This window comes from Galeopterus variegatus, unplaced genomic scaffold, assembly GCF_000696425.1.
Source record: "Galeopterus variegatus unplaced genomic scaffold, G_variegatus-3.0.2 Scaffold7178, whole genome shotgun sequence".
NCBI classification, from domain to species: Eukaryota; Metazoa; Chordata; class Mammalia; order Dermoptera; family Cynocephalidae; genus Galeopterus; species Galeopterus variegatus.
In genome coordinates, this window is record NW_007733289.1 from 10,880 (window position 1) to 28,427 (window position 17,548).

Genomic DNA, 17,548 nt, shown 5'->3' on the forward strand with positions numbered 1-17,548 from the left:
AAAAAAAAAATTAAAATCCTAATTTCACATGTTGATTTTTGATCATTCAAACTCATAAAGTGCATGTTGTTCATGTGCCCAATGCAGCAGTTTCAGCTTTCTGTCAGGTTCAGCACAGCAGACCTACGAAATGATAATGCTCATCTTCACCACTTCTGAGGAGTGATTGTGAATATAAGAAAACACAAGTTGTCAAAAGTATAAGGAGCTGCTAAAGTGTATTAATGTCTGTAACCCCAAGTCCCTCAGCCTCCAGGGGTTAAACTTCCCTTTTATAAAGTCTACACAGCTAGCATCTCTACAGCTAGAGATTGTATACAAACTAGTGTGGGGAATACATACATACCTTGCCCAGGATCTTTTTTAAAAGGGTGTGGTTGGGAGTTAGGGATTGAGGTGTTGATGGCATCTCCTGGCAGAATTGCTGCTGTCACAGCAGCAGCGCCTCCATGTCCGTCTAGCTCCAGGTAGCAGCTCTTCTCTTCCTGTGCTGCTTTGCTCAGCAGAGGATGCTCTCTCTCTTCCTTACTTCCTAAAACACACCTCATGTGAGACTGTTAGGTGCGACAGAGTTTCATGGAGGTGTGGGGGTATCAGGGAATGACAGCATGGGCGGGAAACAGAACGTCAGACGTCACTATTCCTGCTCCGGGAGGTTCGGGGCCCTTCTCACTAGATCATTCTCCCATCTGCTGTTCCACATTACCAGCTTCCTTCCCCAGGTACCAGCTGGCAACTTCAGGATTCCTGTTACTTGATTGGGCAGAACCGTTTAACTCTTCTGTTTTCCTGGCTCTGTCCAGAGGCCACACCATTCACAGCTGAGCTTCCCTTCGATGTTTCTCCTTTTAAAAAGAACAAACCGTTACCTAAGAGAAGTTCTGTCTTCCTCTTAGGCCACCCAGCACAAAATAACTTTTTCCCCTTTACCAAGCCAAACTCTATTTTGCGTTGTGCTCTTTAAAGCAGAGAGGGGTGGAGTGGAGAGCACAAGTGAGCGCTTGGGTCACACTAGACCAGGGACAGCAAGCCAGACAGCCTGCGGGGCCAGGCCTACCTGCCACCTGTTTTTATATGGCTTGTGAGCTAAGGATGATTTTTAAATTTTTTAATGGCTGAAAAAAATCAAAAGAAGAGCATTTCATGACATGAAAATTATGACATTCAAATTTCAGTGCCCGTAAATAAGGTTTTATTGGAAACCCAGCCGTGCTCATTCACAGACATTCATTCATTGTCTGTGGCTGCTCTCACACCCCATCAGCAGAGTCGAGTAGTTGCCACAAAGACAGTATGTCTGCAAAGCCTGAATTACTTATTGTCACGCCCTGTACGGAACAAGTTGACCCCACACAAGTTCATGAAGGCTTATGCCGGTAGATTCTGCCCGTTTTTCTATATGCTATATTAAGACTTTTAACTATAACAATTCCAAACTATAATCATTAAACATAAATTCATCCAGACCTGACTATGACACTTGAACCTGGCCTTCTTTTTCTTCTTTTTTTTGAAGTGGGGGAAAGGTTAGGGGTACAAGTTGTTTTTCTTGTTGGTGTTAGTGGGATTTTTTGTGGTTTTTTAAATAAACAGTAAAGCAATTACTAATTATCATGTTCACTAGGTATTTACTGCAGTCAATGCTTGAAATAGTTAATAAAACTAAAGTTTAAAAATGACAAATTAAAAAAATTCACATTGATCAAAATTTGGTGGCATGTCTTGAAAGATCCCTTGTATGCCAGTTAAGAAACCATGGCTTACACAAATGAGGAGGACAGACAGTAAAACAGTCTCTTCCCTCTTTCATTTTAATTCTTTTTTATTGTGCATATTTAAGGTGTGCAACATGCTGTTTTGATGTATGTGCACATGGTGAAATGATGACTGCAGTCAAGCAAACTAACCTCTCAATCACCTTCCGTAGTTACCTTTTCTGTGTGTGGTAAGAACACCTAAAGCCTACTCTCCCAGCAAATCTCCAGTATACCACACAGTGTGGTGCACTACAGTCCTCGTCTGTGCATCGGATCTAGACTGATTCATTCTGCATAGCTGCAGCCCTTTGACTGACTTCTCCCGTTTCCTCCCCTCTCCACCCCTGGTAACCACCATTCCACTCTCTGCTTCTATTTGACTATTTCAGAGTTTGACTATTTTAGATTCCACATATAAGTGAGATCGTACAGTATTTGTCTTTCTGCATCTGGTTTATTTCATTTAACATAAATTATGTTCTCTACATTCATTTGTGTTGTTGCAAATGACAGGATTCCTTCTTAATAAAGGATAAAAGCTGGATAATATTCCAAAAAGTGAGGTCACAGCTATGGACCTTCCTCAGACCTTTCTCAGTGGTCAAGGTTTACTTCACTGAGGGTTCCGAGAGGCGCATATGCTGCACTGAGTCAACACTGGGACACTGCAGGACACTGAGCTGAGCTAGCATGCAGCAGCTCTCCCGGCCTCCCCAAGTCACACCCGAGTACATCAGGAATAGCAGTACATCAAAATAGCTTTTGTTGATTGGGAAAGATTTCCTCCATGTACAGAATTTTGTAGTTAGCACAGCTCAGTAATAAGTTTGATGAAGATAATTCAGAGGTATATAAATAGACATTCTCTTAGTCTGTGTATTGAGCTCTTTACAAAATAACTTTAAGGTGATTTAAGTGAAATGCTAATGCAGTGGGAAGCATCATAGTCTTACAGAATCAACAGAATTGTTTCCAACAACAACTCTTACTTAAGAAAAAAAAAACAGTGGAAAATCATTAAAGGACCCAGTTAGCTGGATACAAACTGTTTCTATCCTTATGTCAATAATAGACATATCTTATTTAATATAATCTCTACTTTTAGTCAACCCTATTATATGGACCCATTCTGATGGATATTTTGGCTAGATTACAAGTTCTATCCTGGTTTGGTTTTGGTTCTGCCACTGCACGTGTAGAAAGCCTGTAGACGGCTTCTGGTACACAGTCCTCCATGCGTCACGTGAGTCCCTGTGCCCCACTCCTTATGAGGGACATGGCAAAAACCAGGGCTGGCTTGGGTAAAATATCACTGTGAAAAAATGACAGCAAAACTGTCAGTGGTATTTTGTTCCTTTGAAATCTTATTGTTTTTCTTCCTCCTAGATAATATCATCAAGAGGATATTTAATATTTTGAAATTTACCTGGGTCCTGTTTCTGGCAACAGTGGATAGTTTCACCACATGGCTTAACTCCATTTCAAGGGAGCATATTGATATATCTACAGTTCTAAGAATTGAAAGATGCATGCTGACCAGGGAAATTAAGAAGGTAACACTGCTGGTATAATGCTTGTTGTTTCTCCCTACATTAGAAAGACTTAAAAAGTCAATATCTACAACTACAAGTAGGAGAAGACAAAATCCTTTCTCTCCAGGCAGTCGTTGCATAACCCCTTTGCTTTTCTGCATGTTTAAATCTATTCCCTGCACAGAATTAAAATAATCAAACCACTACACACACACAGAGTCCTGGGATAATGGCTCGTTTATTCTTTCTATCCTTTCCCCTCACCAGACTTTGTGGATATACAGATTCTGCCCTGTTCTGTGAATGATTATAGTTTTAGTCTGGGAAGTTTGACCTGAAATTTCTCATAGGAAAAATTAGAAAATATGCAGAGCAACAGAATATAGTCATACGGTGTGTAGATTGTATTTAAAAATAATAGTTCATTTCTGGAAAAGTTGCTATGACTTAGCAAAATTGTCTATATATAAGAAGGGATTTCATGTTTGGAATTACCTGGTAATATTGGGTACCATGGATTAAAGAAGTTGGCACCAATCCCCAACTCTACTAGCATGGTTTCATCCTTATTCTGGATCGGCATGAGGGCTGAGAGGTGTCTGTACTGAGAAATGCCAGTGGCCATAAAGGCACATGCTTCCATAAGAACCGTGGCATGTCTCCTTCTCTGCAGGGCAATGTTCCGACTCGGGAGAGCATCCACATGTACTACCAGAACCACATCATGAGCCTCTCCAGAGAGTCGGGACTGGACACAATTGACGAGCATCCCGAAGCTGCCTCAGGTGCACAGACAGCCCACAGGATGGATAGCTTAGATTCACATGACAGTATCTCCAGGTATTGCACTTTCTAAACAGGGGGTTTGCTTTTGGCAAAGGTACCTGAGGTGGACATCATCCAATATGAGAAATGAATGTATGAGGTGAAAGTTAATCAAAACCTGCATGGAACCCCGCCCTCTGCAGGCGATCTCTGTGTGTACAGCAAAGGAAAGGGAATGTTGTCCCTGTCTAGACTGAACCAGATAAATGCAGACCTCAATAATCATCTATTAGAAATACCCACGCCACTCACAGGCACAGTATGGAGATTTCCAAGCTGGAGGCAAGTTAGGAATGATACTTCTCAATCCCAAAACTACTGTTCATGTCGAGGACTGTGTCTTTAGTGCCTTCAAAATAGCTGCTCCACAGAGTATCTTCTGGACGAGGGTCTTCTGCCTTCTGTCACTATCCTTGATTTTTCCTTTCAGAATTGTTGCTTTAAGATGCATAATAAAAATTCCACAGACAAGTCTGTTAGCTTCCAACTTCTCTGAAGTTTGGAGTCATGTGCATTGTTTCACAGCAGGATTGCAGGTGACACAAGGTACCAGCAGCCATGCCTTGAGCATTCACCTCCAGCCAGCACTAAGCACTGTGTGATGAGGTGCATGCTATCCTCATCCCTATTTTACAAAGTTCAGTCACAAAGAGGTTAAGAAACGTACCCAAAGTCACACAGCTAGGAAGTATATCAAAGCAGAGCCAGGATCCAGAGTCATGTGGTTCAGCTCAGAACCCAAGCTCTGGACCGCTGCGGTGTGCTGCCTCTCACTGCCTCTTCCCGCACCCAGGGTGACTCATGCCTCTTCCGGAATTCCTCAGAATTCTTTGCGTCCCAGTGTTCTAGACAGCTGCTGTCAGTTGTGCAGAGCTAGCTTCTGAGTTCAAACAGAAGCTCCTGTCTTAGGAGGAAAAATTGCATTGCTTGGGATGATTAGAGGGACTGAATGAAATATACCTTGTAACCATCTTCACAGGTGATGAATTGCATCACCGAGGACATTCATGTGTTTATTTATTGTGTTCATTAAACATGTTTAAAAGCACCTACTCTATGCTAGGCCCTGGGCTCAATTCTGGGAGAGACACATGAAGAGAAGAGTAGTCCCCTAAGTGGTTTGAGTCTGGGAAGAATCTCTGAGATAAGGCCATTGCCTCCTGCAAAGCCTGCTGTGGCGAGAGAGGACAGCAGAGACGGGCTGTCTTCTGCCTGCTGGTGCAGAAGTCACACTTCGTAGGCTGAGCAAGGCACAAATGGCCTGGCGACGTATTTGTCTTTCACAAATACTGAATATATTTCCAGGCAAAATAGGGGAAGGAACTAAGACCATTTTATCCATAGCAAACCCAAAATAGATAACTGGAAATTGAATAGATAACCTGAGAGGGAAGAGGTGGGTAAAAAAAAATGTTTTGCTTTGAAGTGCTGTTTTTAACTATTGCTGAATTGCTGTATTTGAGCTTCTCTAATTGTTCCTGTTTTTTGCTACCCAAAAGTTATTATTTATACAGATCATATTTATTGATATAGGAAGATATTTGTTCTACATATATGTTTACTTAAGTTTTCACTTATATATCTATTAGTATATTGTATTATATTATATATTCACTAATATATATATTAATGAAAACTTAAATTTTAAAATAGTATGTATGCTATCTCATTTTTATTTTTTTAAATATATATTCATGCATGTATTGATTTAAATGTAATATTTGTACAGACAAAATTTCTCCTTTGACAGACTCTGTTAAGACAAAAAAATCATTGTTTATTTTGTAGTTTATTTTCTATTTTTTGCAAACCATAATCACTGTCCTATTTGGAAGCTGCCAACCTTCTTAAATTTGTTCTTGTAGTAATTCTCTCTATATCTATAGATCAATGCATTTAAACTGAATTGTTCTCTCTTTAATTCATTTTAATGCTAAAACTTAAAACCCTTTTTTACCCCCATTCTTCCTAAGCTCATATATTCCAAGTATCTCATGGTTGCTCTTCCCTTAATAACACGTGGAGACCACACAGGCAGGTGTGCACAAGTGTACAGGTGTGTGCACAGGGCAGGGGGGATGCAAGGCTTGTCTGAATGTTGTGGATACTTGAGCTGCTGACCAATGCTGATTCCTAGCTACAGGGGTGAAGGAAGGGGAATTGGGGAATCTAAAACTCTCCAAATCCACCCATTTTAGAACCTATTCATGACTACATAACAATTTTTCAAAAAACAAGGGAATGGTAGGATGATTTAAAAAAAAAAAAAAGGCTGAGATTCCCTAGATGTACATTTTCCAAATGCAGGTCCTTTCATTCCTCTATTGGTTTATTTTTGCATACCATTTACAGATGCCCCATGCCCTCAGCTTTGGACAGTGCTGCTCTGGTTCTGCACATATTGAAAACGGGCTGGGTCTGATCCAACCTATGTTTTCCTTATTTCTAATTCCAAAATAAAAGGCTTCAGACAGCTCTGGTTTACTTAACTGAAAGTCATGTTCATATTCAGCTGGGATTATTTCTTCCCACGTAATGAAGAATACAATCATATACATAGTACACAATTCAATTATCATACTTTTGCATCTTTTCTTCAAGAAAATACGCTGCCCCATAATGTAATTTACAATATCTTTTCCACGTGCCTTTTCTTTTTTTACCTCTCTTCTTGCCTTGTTTTATAATACAGAGATTTTTGTTGTTGTTACCTGAATTTCTAAGCTTGACAAGTGAAAAGGGCCGTGGGTGGAATAGGCTGTCCTTATTAATTTGTGAAGATGCTAACAGTGATTAGTAACGTGAACCTCTTTTGAAATTTCATGAAGCTATATACTACCTCCCAAAAGGGGAAAACACACATATACATAAAGTTTTCAAAGCATTTCAAGCTTCCACAGGCTTCCTGAATATTATATATGAGCCTTGCTTGAGAATAGCTACTGCAGAACAAAACTCAGAATCAAAGAGAATATTAGAAAGTGAATTGAGGGCCGGCCTGTGGCTCACTCGGGAGAGTGTGGTGCTGATAACACCAAGGCCCCGGGTTCAGATCCCATATAGGGATGGCTGGTTTGCTCACTGGGTGAGCGTGGTGCTGACAACACCAAGTCAAGGGTTAAGATCCCCTTACTGGTCATCTTTTTTAAAAAAAAAGAAAGTGAATTGAAAACAAGTTTTCTATAAACATACATGATTCCTATGTTAGTGACTTTTAACTGCCTAAAAATGACAGTATGTCCAATTAAGAAATTAACTATTATAAATCACAACTTACGAGGGGAATAGAAGAAGAAAAGGCTGGTTAAAATAAAATCAAGTAGGGCCGGCCCGGTGGCGCACTGGATAGTGCGCCGCTTGGGAAGCATGGCGGCGCTCCCGCCCGAGGGTTCGGATCCCACATACAGACCGGTTCCCTCTCACTGGCTGAGCGAGGCGCGGGAGCAGCACCGAGGGTTGCGATCCCGTTGCCGGTCCCCGGTCTGGTACGGGGGCAACACTGAGGGTTGCGATCCGTTGCCGGACACGGAAAAAAGACAAAAGACAAAAAATAAATAAATAAATAAATAAAAAATAAAATCAAGTAAGTCTGCCTTTAATTAGGGGTCTGCCTTTAAGTCTGACCACAGATTACAAATATAAAACCATATCCATGATCAAAAATTGTGAGATAGGAGATATTTCAATTCATTGATTGCTTTTGAACAAAGACTCAAAATATCCCCCAAATTATAAAATGGTCCATCAATAAATAAATTTACTAGAAAACCAGAACTTTTAAAATTAGTTTTTAATGTATTTTTATTTTGTTTTTAATTTAGAGAAAGGGGAGACACAATAGGGACCCTTTTGTTGTGAGTAAAGAAAGGAGTTCATACACTTGCCCTTTTCTTAACGGCTAAGCCACATTTCTAGTTTCTCTACTTTAGAAATGTTCTAATTTCCAAACAATAATTTGTTTACACTAGAGTGTCCAGGAAGCCATGCTGGTTGCCAGAAAGGCAGTGACCTCTCCTGCAGGGATGCCAAGTGGGAAAGCTCACGCTCAGACACCTGGGACATTGGGAAGGGTCTGGCGGGCACGAGTCTCCATCCACCAGGGAGGACACACGCCCTTGAGTCCTGCCACCCATGTCAGGGGCGGGGTGGGAAGCTAACAAAGGAATTTGTATTGCCTTTGACTTACAGGAATAGTCACGATTTCCTTCAAATCCAGATGTAAAATGCAAAACTTATTTTTCATGGTTGCTCTATGAAATCAGGTATCATCTACCTTCCCAGAAAACACATTAGCTTGGGCTGGCCCAGTGGTGCACTGGAGAGTGCACCGCTTGGGAGCGCAGCGGCGCTCCCGTGGAGGGTTCGGATCCCATGTGGAGACCGGTTCCCGCTCAAGGGCTGAGTGCAGTGGGGTGCAACACCGAGGGTTGCGATCCCATTACCGGTCAGTAAAAAAAGACAAAAAGAAAAAAAAAAAAAAGAAAGAAAACACATTAGCTTGACTTGTGCAGGTGACATTAGTTCCATGCTGAAGAGCATCCCAGATATGAAGGGGTGCTTATCATTGCAGCATTTCACCTACAAGGTTGCCCTGTGCCCTGTGGGGTATTGTCACCCAATGGCATCTCAGTCCTGACTCTACCATCCTTCCCGCACCAGTGGTTGCTCCACTGGGCACCAGGAGATGAGGATTTTAGCCAATGGGTTCTCTCCCTAATGGTATCCACCAAGACCTAAAACATGATCCGGCATAAAAATTAGGCAAAGAGAAAAGTTAACAGACAAAATGAACTGGCATTGCTAGAATTCCTTTGTTATTTTCTTCGTTGCATTTTTTTTTTTTTTTGATGTTGGTTGATATCCAGTTGCATATCAAACCAGCATCTCTCCTACATGCAAGGCATCTAGTTTGGCTTAACTGACTATCACTCAGAATATGGGGTGGAAAATTCAGCTTGTTGTGTTATTCCTGAGCTTCACTCTCTCATTTTGGAGACTGTTTTAAAAAAAAAAATGAAATCTTTTATATACATTTTACATGAGCAGTTGTTATTTCTACTTCAGCAATTCGGTTAATAAAGTCTTTCAACGAACTCAGGATTATGATTCCAAACAAAGCAATTTTTTTAATTAAAGAAAAATCTCTGTTACAAAGTTATTATTATAAATTCTTCTCTGTGAGAGAAATATTGTGACTTGTCATTATTCTATTTCCCTGTCCCACTCAGAGAGTGCCATTTCATAATTTATCACTAGCCATTTTTAAAGCTCCAGTCCTCTTGTGTTTCACTGTCCTGCCAAACAGGTCCTTCCCTGCCCCAGAGCCCCGTTGTGGTGGTCCTCGTTGTGAGCGGTGTTGGTGATGTGTGTGGTCTGCTGCATGGCTGTGTGTTGGTGTGTGAACTGATGTTCCACTGTGTTTAACACTGTGTTTCTGTAACTGTTTGCGCTGCTAGCTGCTACACTGAAGCAACCATGCTGTTCTCAAGGCAGTCTACCCTTGATGATTTAGATGGACCAGAAACTGTTCCTAAAACAAGTGAGCGCGCTCGGCCTAGGCTCCGTAAAATGCTCAGCATGGATGTGTCCTCCTCATCAGCTGACAGTGGCAGTTTAGCATCAAGGTGCTTAACTTGTGCATGCTTCATTCCGTAATTTTGTCACCTTTCCCCTATGTCATTGCAAATATAAGTTCTGGTTATGTATGTTATTTTTTTTTCATTTTTATTTTAAGAATTTGCATGACTAACAAAAGCATAACCACACCACCCTTTCCGAGACTTAATTGTTTCCAGGACAGCACTGTATTAAACTAACCACTCCTTAGTTTTTGTCTATTAAGAGTTTCTTTAAAAATCTTTAGTATAAACATTGTCCTCCATTTTTTAAGTATTTCACATGTTCCCTTTTCAGACATAAGCATGTTTCCTCCATAATTTAGAGGTTTTATAGGCAGCCCTCAAAGGGGGAGTTTTGTTAGGAATGACAGAAAACCTTTCCTCATGATTTCATCATAAGATACATGCAGTAGGGAAAAAATTGAAAATCTGCCATATGTAGTCATTTTAGTTGACACAGAATAAATCTGTCCACATTTTATGTGCATAACTGACATAAAAGTCAATATAGTTCACCACTGGCTTTTGAAAAGAACATTATTATGCAGTAGAATACATCATCTTTGTAGACTGTAACTTATTTTGTTTGGAAAAAATTATTTGGGCTTAAATTTCCTCATTAAGTCCAACCATAAAACAATAATCGTTTAGAAATGATTATTTGCATACAATCCAAAAACTCTCTCTGAATTGCTTTAGAATGGTTGGCAGGTGTCTCGCCTACATTGTGTTTATCCTGACATGAAAATGACCCAATCCAAAATGAATTTCATTTTGACTCCTCCTGGTGTCATATCAGAGGGGCATTATCCTGTCTCTGCTCCAGCTCTGTCTTCTTACAGTGCTGCAGTGTGCTGGGGCCGGGCATGGCTGCGAATGCCCTGGCCATTTGAGATGTCCTCTGGCAGGCACAGGCTTGCTGTGCCATTCCACTCTGTTGAGTCCTGAAGGTACCCTCGGCCCCTTGGGCCACATGGGATCCCAAACCCTAGGGAGCATACTTATAATTGGTTACAGTCGTACTGGAAGTTAGAACAGGTTGGTTGGCTCCAGCGATCTGGAAATTCCCTGGGTGGGGTGAGGGGGGTTGGAGGGTGTCAATTTTATGACCTTCCTAGGAGGCTGTATCTAATGAGGTAAGTCTTAGCAAAACTCTGGTCTGACCTGGCATTCCAAGAGCCTTCCGTATGGTGTACACACTTAGGTGTGCACACCTGGGGATGTGACACACCTGAGCAGGCATCGAGGGTCCGTGCAAATCTGGTTCTTCAGTTCTTCAGTCACGGGATACCATGAAGGGGTCTGCCCAGGCTCATTCATTCAGTCAGTCACTGACACGTCTACACTGGTATCTGTGACAAGAAAAATGGGAAGAGTCTCTGCATTTGAGAATCTCAGTGCTTAGGGAACCCAGCCGCTCACATATGCCATTCAGATAACAGTACCTGTTTCACAGCCTAACACATTATAATCCTACATCCACCAGATTCCACATATCTAGATAATTTTGCCCCCTCCTCTTTGGGAGTTGGACGCGTCTGGGTAGACGAGGATAAGTGGCACGGCAGCTCACACTGGTGTGGCTGCTGTGCTTGAGGGTTGGAAGACAAGGAATAAAAGGAGGAGAGGGTGGAGACAGGAGGAAAGGAGGGCATGCCAAAAGTAGGAGTGGTGGTGAGAGGAGAGAAGCTCATGGAAAATGAGCCCTAGGGCAGGAGCTGGCAGAAGGAACCGAGATTAAGTCGCTGGTGGGGGCGAGGGCAGGGGTCCTGGGGACCGAGCAGCCACCCGGAGAAGGGCTCCCGAGGCGCGGGGCACTCACTGGCACACGGGGCTGGGGTGGCGGAAGTCCACTCGCACGTGATGCGCACCGCACCGGTAAGAAAAAGGCAAAGGATGAGGAAACAGGGAGGGGGCACAACTGCGGGAGAAGGTGGCATTTCCTACAAAGTGCGCAGTTTTTGTACTGCGGCGGGTCCACTGTGCAGGCGGAGAGGAGGGCACAGGGCAAAGCCTGCCTCGTTTCCGCGTGCGCCCTCCCTTACGGAGATGAGTGGCAGCTGTGCCTCACCTGGAAAGGAGCCCTGGAACTCGGAGCAGGCCTCTGCGCTCGGTGCGTTAAAAGGATGTTCCATGACGACGAGCTGGAAGAGTCAGAGAAGTTCTACGTGGGCCAGCCACGCTTCCTGCTGCTGTTCTATGCCATGTACAACACGCTGGTGGCCCGCTCCGAGATGGTGTGCTACTTCGTGATTATCCTCAACCACATGGTCTCTGCCTCCATGATCACGCTCCTGCTGCCCGTCCTCATCTTCCTCTGGGCCATGCTATCCGTCCCCAGGCCCAGCCGGCGGTTCTGGATGATGGCCATTGTCTACACGGAGGTAGGCCTCCACCTCTGTCCCTGCACCCTCTCTCTAGATGGGCCTGTCCTGACTCCCAGCGGTTTCACACAGAACAGTCGGTTTGACCGGCATTCTCAGATTTGCAAAAGATTGCCACCAACATTGCAATTTTGTGCACCCTTTCACACTTCACACCTCACACAAGCTAGGTGCTAGGATCATTCCCATTTAACAGATTAAGGAAACAGATTCACTGAGATTAAATAATTAGCCCAAAGGTACCCAGCTGGAGAGTGGTGGGGAGGCTTTTGACACCTGGCTGTCTGACCTACAGTATTAACCACTAAGAGAGTAATAGTCTTTTGCAGAGTCAAGCGTAGTGCCTGGCATCAGTGTTCAGCAAACGGACACAGAATTCAGTGATACAATAAAGCACTTTGAATACAGTTTGATGCTGCATACATATTTTCCATTTTTAAACCTAAAAGCCAATTTTTATATATCACAACACAAAATTATATGAACACCCACTTACAAATACAAATGACAGAAAGGGTGAATTGCCAGCCTGTTTTCATCCTAGGTGAGGAGCAGTCTGTCCAGTCATTTGGAACTGCCTTTCTACCCTGCTGTGTTAATATAGAGAAGATCAGACATTTTCATGAAAACCATAAGAGTGGGAGGAAAAGGAAGCTCAGTAGATCCAGTGTCTTGGGCTGCCATGTGCTTTGTGTGGTTAGGTTTGTGAAGGAGGTTGGTTTCCTTCCCTGACTCATAAGGAAAAGTTTTCACTTTAACAGCACTCATGATATATGTACAGTTAGAGCCTAGAATTTTGTAGATTTAGAAGTAATTCAACGGTAAAATTAAAACAAAGTTATATAATTAAGCATCTCGAGTATTTAGATTAAATAATTAGCCCAAAGGTACCCAGCTGGAGAGTGGTGGGGAGGCTTTTGACACCTGACTGTCTGACCTACAGTATTAACCACTAAGAGAGTAATAGTCTTATGCAGAGTCAAGCGTAGTGCCTGGCATCAGTGTTCAGCAAACGGACACAGAATTCAACGATACAATAAAGCACATTGAATACAGTTTGATGCCGCATACATATTTTCCATTTTTAAACCTAAAAGCCTATTTTTATATATCACAAACACAAAATTATGTGAACACCCACTTACAAATACAAATGACAGAAAGGGTGAATTGCCAGCCTGTTTTCATCCCAGGTGAGGAGCAGTCTGTCCAAACATATGGAACTGCCTTTCTACCCTGCTGTGTTAATATAGAGAAGATCAGACATTTTCATGAAAACCATAAGAGTGGGAGGAAAAGGAAGCTCAGTAGATCCAGTGTCTTGGGCTGCCATGAGCTTTGTGTGGTTAGGTTTGTGAAAGAGGTTGCTTTCCTTCCCTGACTCATAAGGAAAAGTTTTCACTTTAACAGCACTCATGATATATGTACAGTTAGAGCCTAGAAATTTTGTAGATTTAGAAGTAATTCAACGGTAAAATTAAAACAAAGTTATATAATTAAGCATCTCGAGTATTCGGTTTAAAGTATCGATAGCATGTATCTTCCATAATGAAAATAAAGGATGTAAAGCCAAATANGGGCACACACGGAAAGGCCCGCCTAGACGTGGAGAGCGAGCGACCCGTGTCAGCACCGCTGGCACTGAAAGTGCAGAGTGAACCTCAGCACTTCGGAGATGAATTACCCAAACGTGTTGACACGTCTTCCTATAACAGAGTCTGATATGTTAGGTTGTCTCCAAAGGAAATCTGGGGACAAAGGAAGCTGGGATGTGGGGGCGGGGGCGCAGCAGGAAGGGGGCGTGCTAAATGAAAGTCGGTCATTTGGAGAAACAGGACAAATGTGTTCTTGTGTGGCTTGCGTTAAAAGGATGTTCCATGACGACGAGCTGGAAGAGTCAGAGAAGTTCTACGTGGGCCAGCCACGCTTCCTGCTGCTGTTCTATGCCATGTACAACACGCTGGTGGCCCGCTCCGAGATGGTGTGCTACTTCGTGATTATCCTCAACCACATGGTCTCTGCCTCCATGATCACGCTCCTGCTGCCCGTCCTCATCTTCCTCTGGGCCATGCTATCCGTCCCCAGGCCCAGCCGGCGGTTCTGGATGATGGCCATTGTCTACACGGAGGTAGGCCTCCACCTCTGTCCCTGCACCCTCTCTCTAGATGGGCCTGTCCTGACTCCCAGCGGTTTCACACAGAACAGTCGGTTCCACGGGCATTCTCAGATTTGCAAAAGATTGCCACCAACATTGCAATTTTGTGCACCCTTTCACACTTCACACCTCACACAAGCTAGGTGCTAGGATCATTCCCATTTAACAGATTAAGGAAACAGATTCACTGAGATTAAATAATTAGCCCAAAGGTACCCAGCTGGAGAGTGGTGGGGAGGCTTTTGACACCTGACTGTCTGACCTACAGTATTAACCACTAAGAGAGTAATAGTCTTATGCAGAGTCAAGCGTAGTGCCTGGCATCAGTGTTCAGCAAACGGACACAGAATTCAACGATACAATAAAGCACATTGAATACAGTTTGATGCCGCATACATATTTTCCATTTTTAAACCTAAAAGCCTATTTTTATATATCACAAACACAAAATTATGTGAACACCCACTTACAAATACAAATGACAGAAAGGGTGAATTGCCAGCCTGTTTTCATCCCAGGTGAGGAGCAGTCTGTCCAAACATATGGAACTGCCTTTCTACCCTGCTGTGTTAATATAGAGAAGATCAGACATTTTCATGAAAACCATAAGAGTGGGAGGAAAAGGAAGCTCAGTAGATCCAGTGTCTTGGGCTGCCATGAGCTTTGTGTGGTTAGGTTTGTGAAAGAGGTTGCTTTCCTTCCCTGACTCATAAGGAAAAGTTTTCACTTTAACAGCACTCATGATATATGTACAGTTAGAGCCTAGAAATTTTGTAGATTTAGAAGTAATTCAACGGTAAAATTAAAACAAAGTTATATAATTAAGCATCTCGAGTATTCGGTTTAAAGTATCGATAGCATGTATCTTCCATAATGAAAATAAAGGATGTAAAGCCAAATATATATCTGTTAATCGGCCTGTCCAAAATAATTACTCTTAAACATTACTTCCATAACATCACTCCAAGACAGAGATGATTTCATTTAGGGAATGGATTCCATTGTCTAACACCTCCGTGTGAGTGGGTCCATCAGATCCCATTTCTGACCCAGGAGTGAGTAAGAGGCTGACACCAAGAATGTGGGAAAGGGAACAAGAGCTACTGAAATAGTTTTCACCACAAAATAAAATGTTCCTGGTTAAATGGGGTTCTCCATTTTCTCTGTCACATTGAGGAGTGAACTAAGTGAGAAATTAAGTTGATGTTAATTTACTCTACAATTTGGACTGTGCAACAAAAACAGAACTATGCTGAGCATGAGAATACAAAAATAAATAGGAAAACATAGTCATTTCTGTTTTTCAGTGGCTTAAGACTAATGTGTCAAACAGATATGATAGAGGAAAGAGAAAATTGTATAGGTCAAAATCACATAATGTACTTGTAAAGACTACAAATTAAAGCAATACATAAAATATAAAGATATAAATGTTTCTGTTAATGTTTGTCCTAATTTCCATATTGTATTAGCTGAATAATTATATAAACGTCTCATTAAATCAGTACAAAAGCCAACGACTAAAAAGTAGGGGAAATGACAAGTCATTTAAGTAGTGACGAGAGTAATGCGACTGGCCTTGCTTTGAGTACAGTTGAGGACACTTGCGACGTAAGATATTGCTCTTGTCCTAAAGTCAATGGCCTGTGAGAATGGTAATGTTGCTATTCCACATAACCGTGTGCATTCCTGCCATCAAACTGTGAAATGAATTTGTTTTCTTAATTTTTAGGTCACTATTTCTTATATATAACAATTTCTAAAAGGTGGAGTAATTTTTTAAATTTCTCCCCTCCATGTAGGTGACAATTGTTGTCAAGTATTTCTTCCAGTTTGGGTTCTTTCCCTGGAATAAGAACGTGGAGCTAAACAAAGNAAGTACCCTTGTATTAAATGGTCCAGTGAAGCCCAGAGCTGCTTCCTTAAGCTTCATGTTGAGAAGCCATTGGTTGCCTGCTCCAGGAAGCCCTTTATACAGGATGACTGTATCTCACGTTCAGGAACTCTTGGCCTTCTCCTGAGCAACTATGTGGATTTTTTCTTCTCACACACTGAATTATAAACTAAGCCTGTAAACAGGCCATTCAACTCTAGTAAACAGAAATTATTGCACAGCCTACATTTTGTGTATTAATGTACCTATTGACACACCCTTACTTTCCTTCTCTTATTTTAACCTTATNAGGAGTGAGTAAGAGGCTGACACCAAGAATGTGGGAAAGGGAACAAGAGCTACTGAAATAGCTTTCACCATAAAATAAAATGTTCCCGGTTAAAATGGGGTTCTCCATTTTCTCTGTCACATTGAGGAGTGAACTAAGTGAGAAATTAAGTTGATGTGAATTTACTCTACAATTTGGACTGTGCGACAAAAACAGAACTACGCTGGGCATGAGAATACAAAAATAAATAGGAAAACATAGTCGTTTCTGTTTTTCAGTGGCTTAAGACTAATGTGTCAAACAGATATGATAGAGGAAAGAGAAAATTGTATAGGTCAAAATCACATAATGTGCTTATAAAGACTACAAATTAAAGCAATACATAAAATATAAAGATATAAATGTTTCTGTTAATGTTTGTCCTAATTTCCATATTGTATTAGCTGAATAATTATATAAATGTCTCATTAAATCAGTACAAAAGCCAATGACTAAAAAGTAGAGGAAATGACTAGTCATTTAAGTAGTGACGAGAGTAATCCAACTGGCCTTGCTTTGAGTACAGTTGAGGACACTTGCGACGTAAGATTTTGCTCTTGTCCTAAAGTCAATGGCCTGTGAGAATGATAATGTTGCTATTCCACATAATCGTGTGCATTCCTGCCATCAGACTGTGAAATGTATTTGTTTTCTTCATTTTTAGGTCACTATTTCTCACTATTTCTAAAAGGTGGAGTAATTTTTTAAATTTCTGTCCTCCATGCGTAGGTGACAATTGTCGTCAAGTATTTCTTCCAGTTTGGGTTCTTTCCCTGGAATAAGAACGTGGAGCTAAACAAAGATAAGCCTTACCACCCGCCAAACATCATAGGAGTGGAAAAGAAGGAAGGTTATGTTCTTTACGATCTCATTCAACTGCTGGCTCTGTTCTTTCATCGATCAATTTTGAAGGTACTGCACGTTAACTGTGAATCAGATGGTGTTGGGGATGGCAGCCCCTGTAACATTCCTGGAGAACTGGAACATTAGGATTGGTGAGGAGGCTGAGTGGGTGGCCTCTACTTGTATGCTCTTTTTTGAAAGAAAAAGGAAAAAAGGTTATGTTCATTTAGTGG

The 17,548-nt window shown here is 41.8% G+C and overlaps 1 protein-coding gene across 1 annotated transcript in view; it reads left to right on the forward strand.

Annotated features, from left to right (window-relative positions):
- Positions 1–17,548, forward strand: part of LOC103607149 (piezo-type mechanosensitive ion channel component 2-like) — a 64,521-nt gene that overhangs the window by 6,731 nt on the left and 40,242 nt on the right. Inside the window, exons 4-9 of the mRNA XM_008591685.1 lie at positions 3,144–3,310; positions 3,963–4,129; positions 9,571–9,738; positions 11,858–12,196; positions 13,860–14,244; positions 17,202–17,384. Of these exons, the coding sequence (XP_008589907.1) occupies positions 3,144–3,310; positions 3,963–4,129; positions 9,571–9,738; positions 11,858–12,196; positions 13,860–14,244; positions 17,202–17,384 (1,409 nt within the window). The remainder of the gene's footprint in view (positions 1–3,143; positions 3,311–3,962; positions 4,130–9,570; positions 9,739–11,857; positions 12,197–13,859; positions 14,245–17,201; positions 17,385–17,548) is intronic.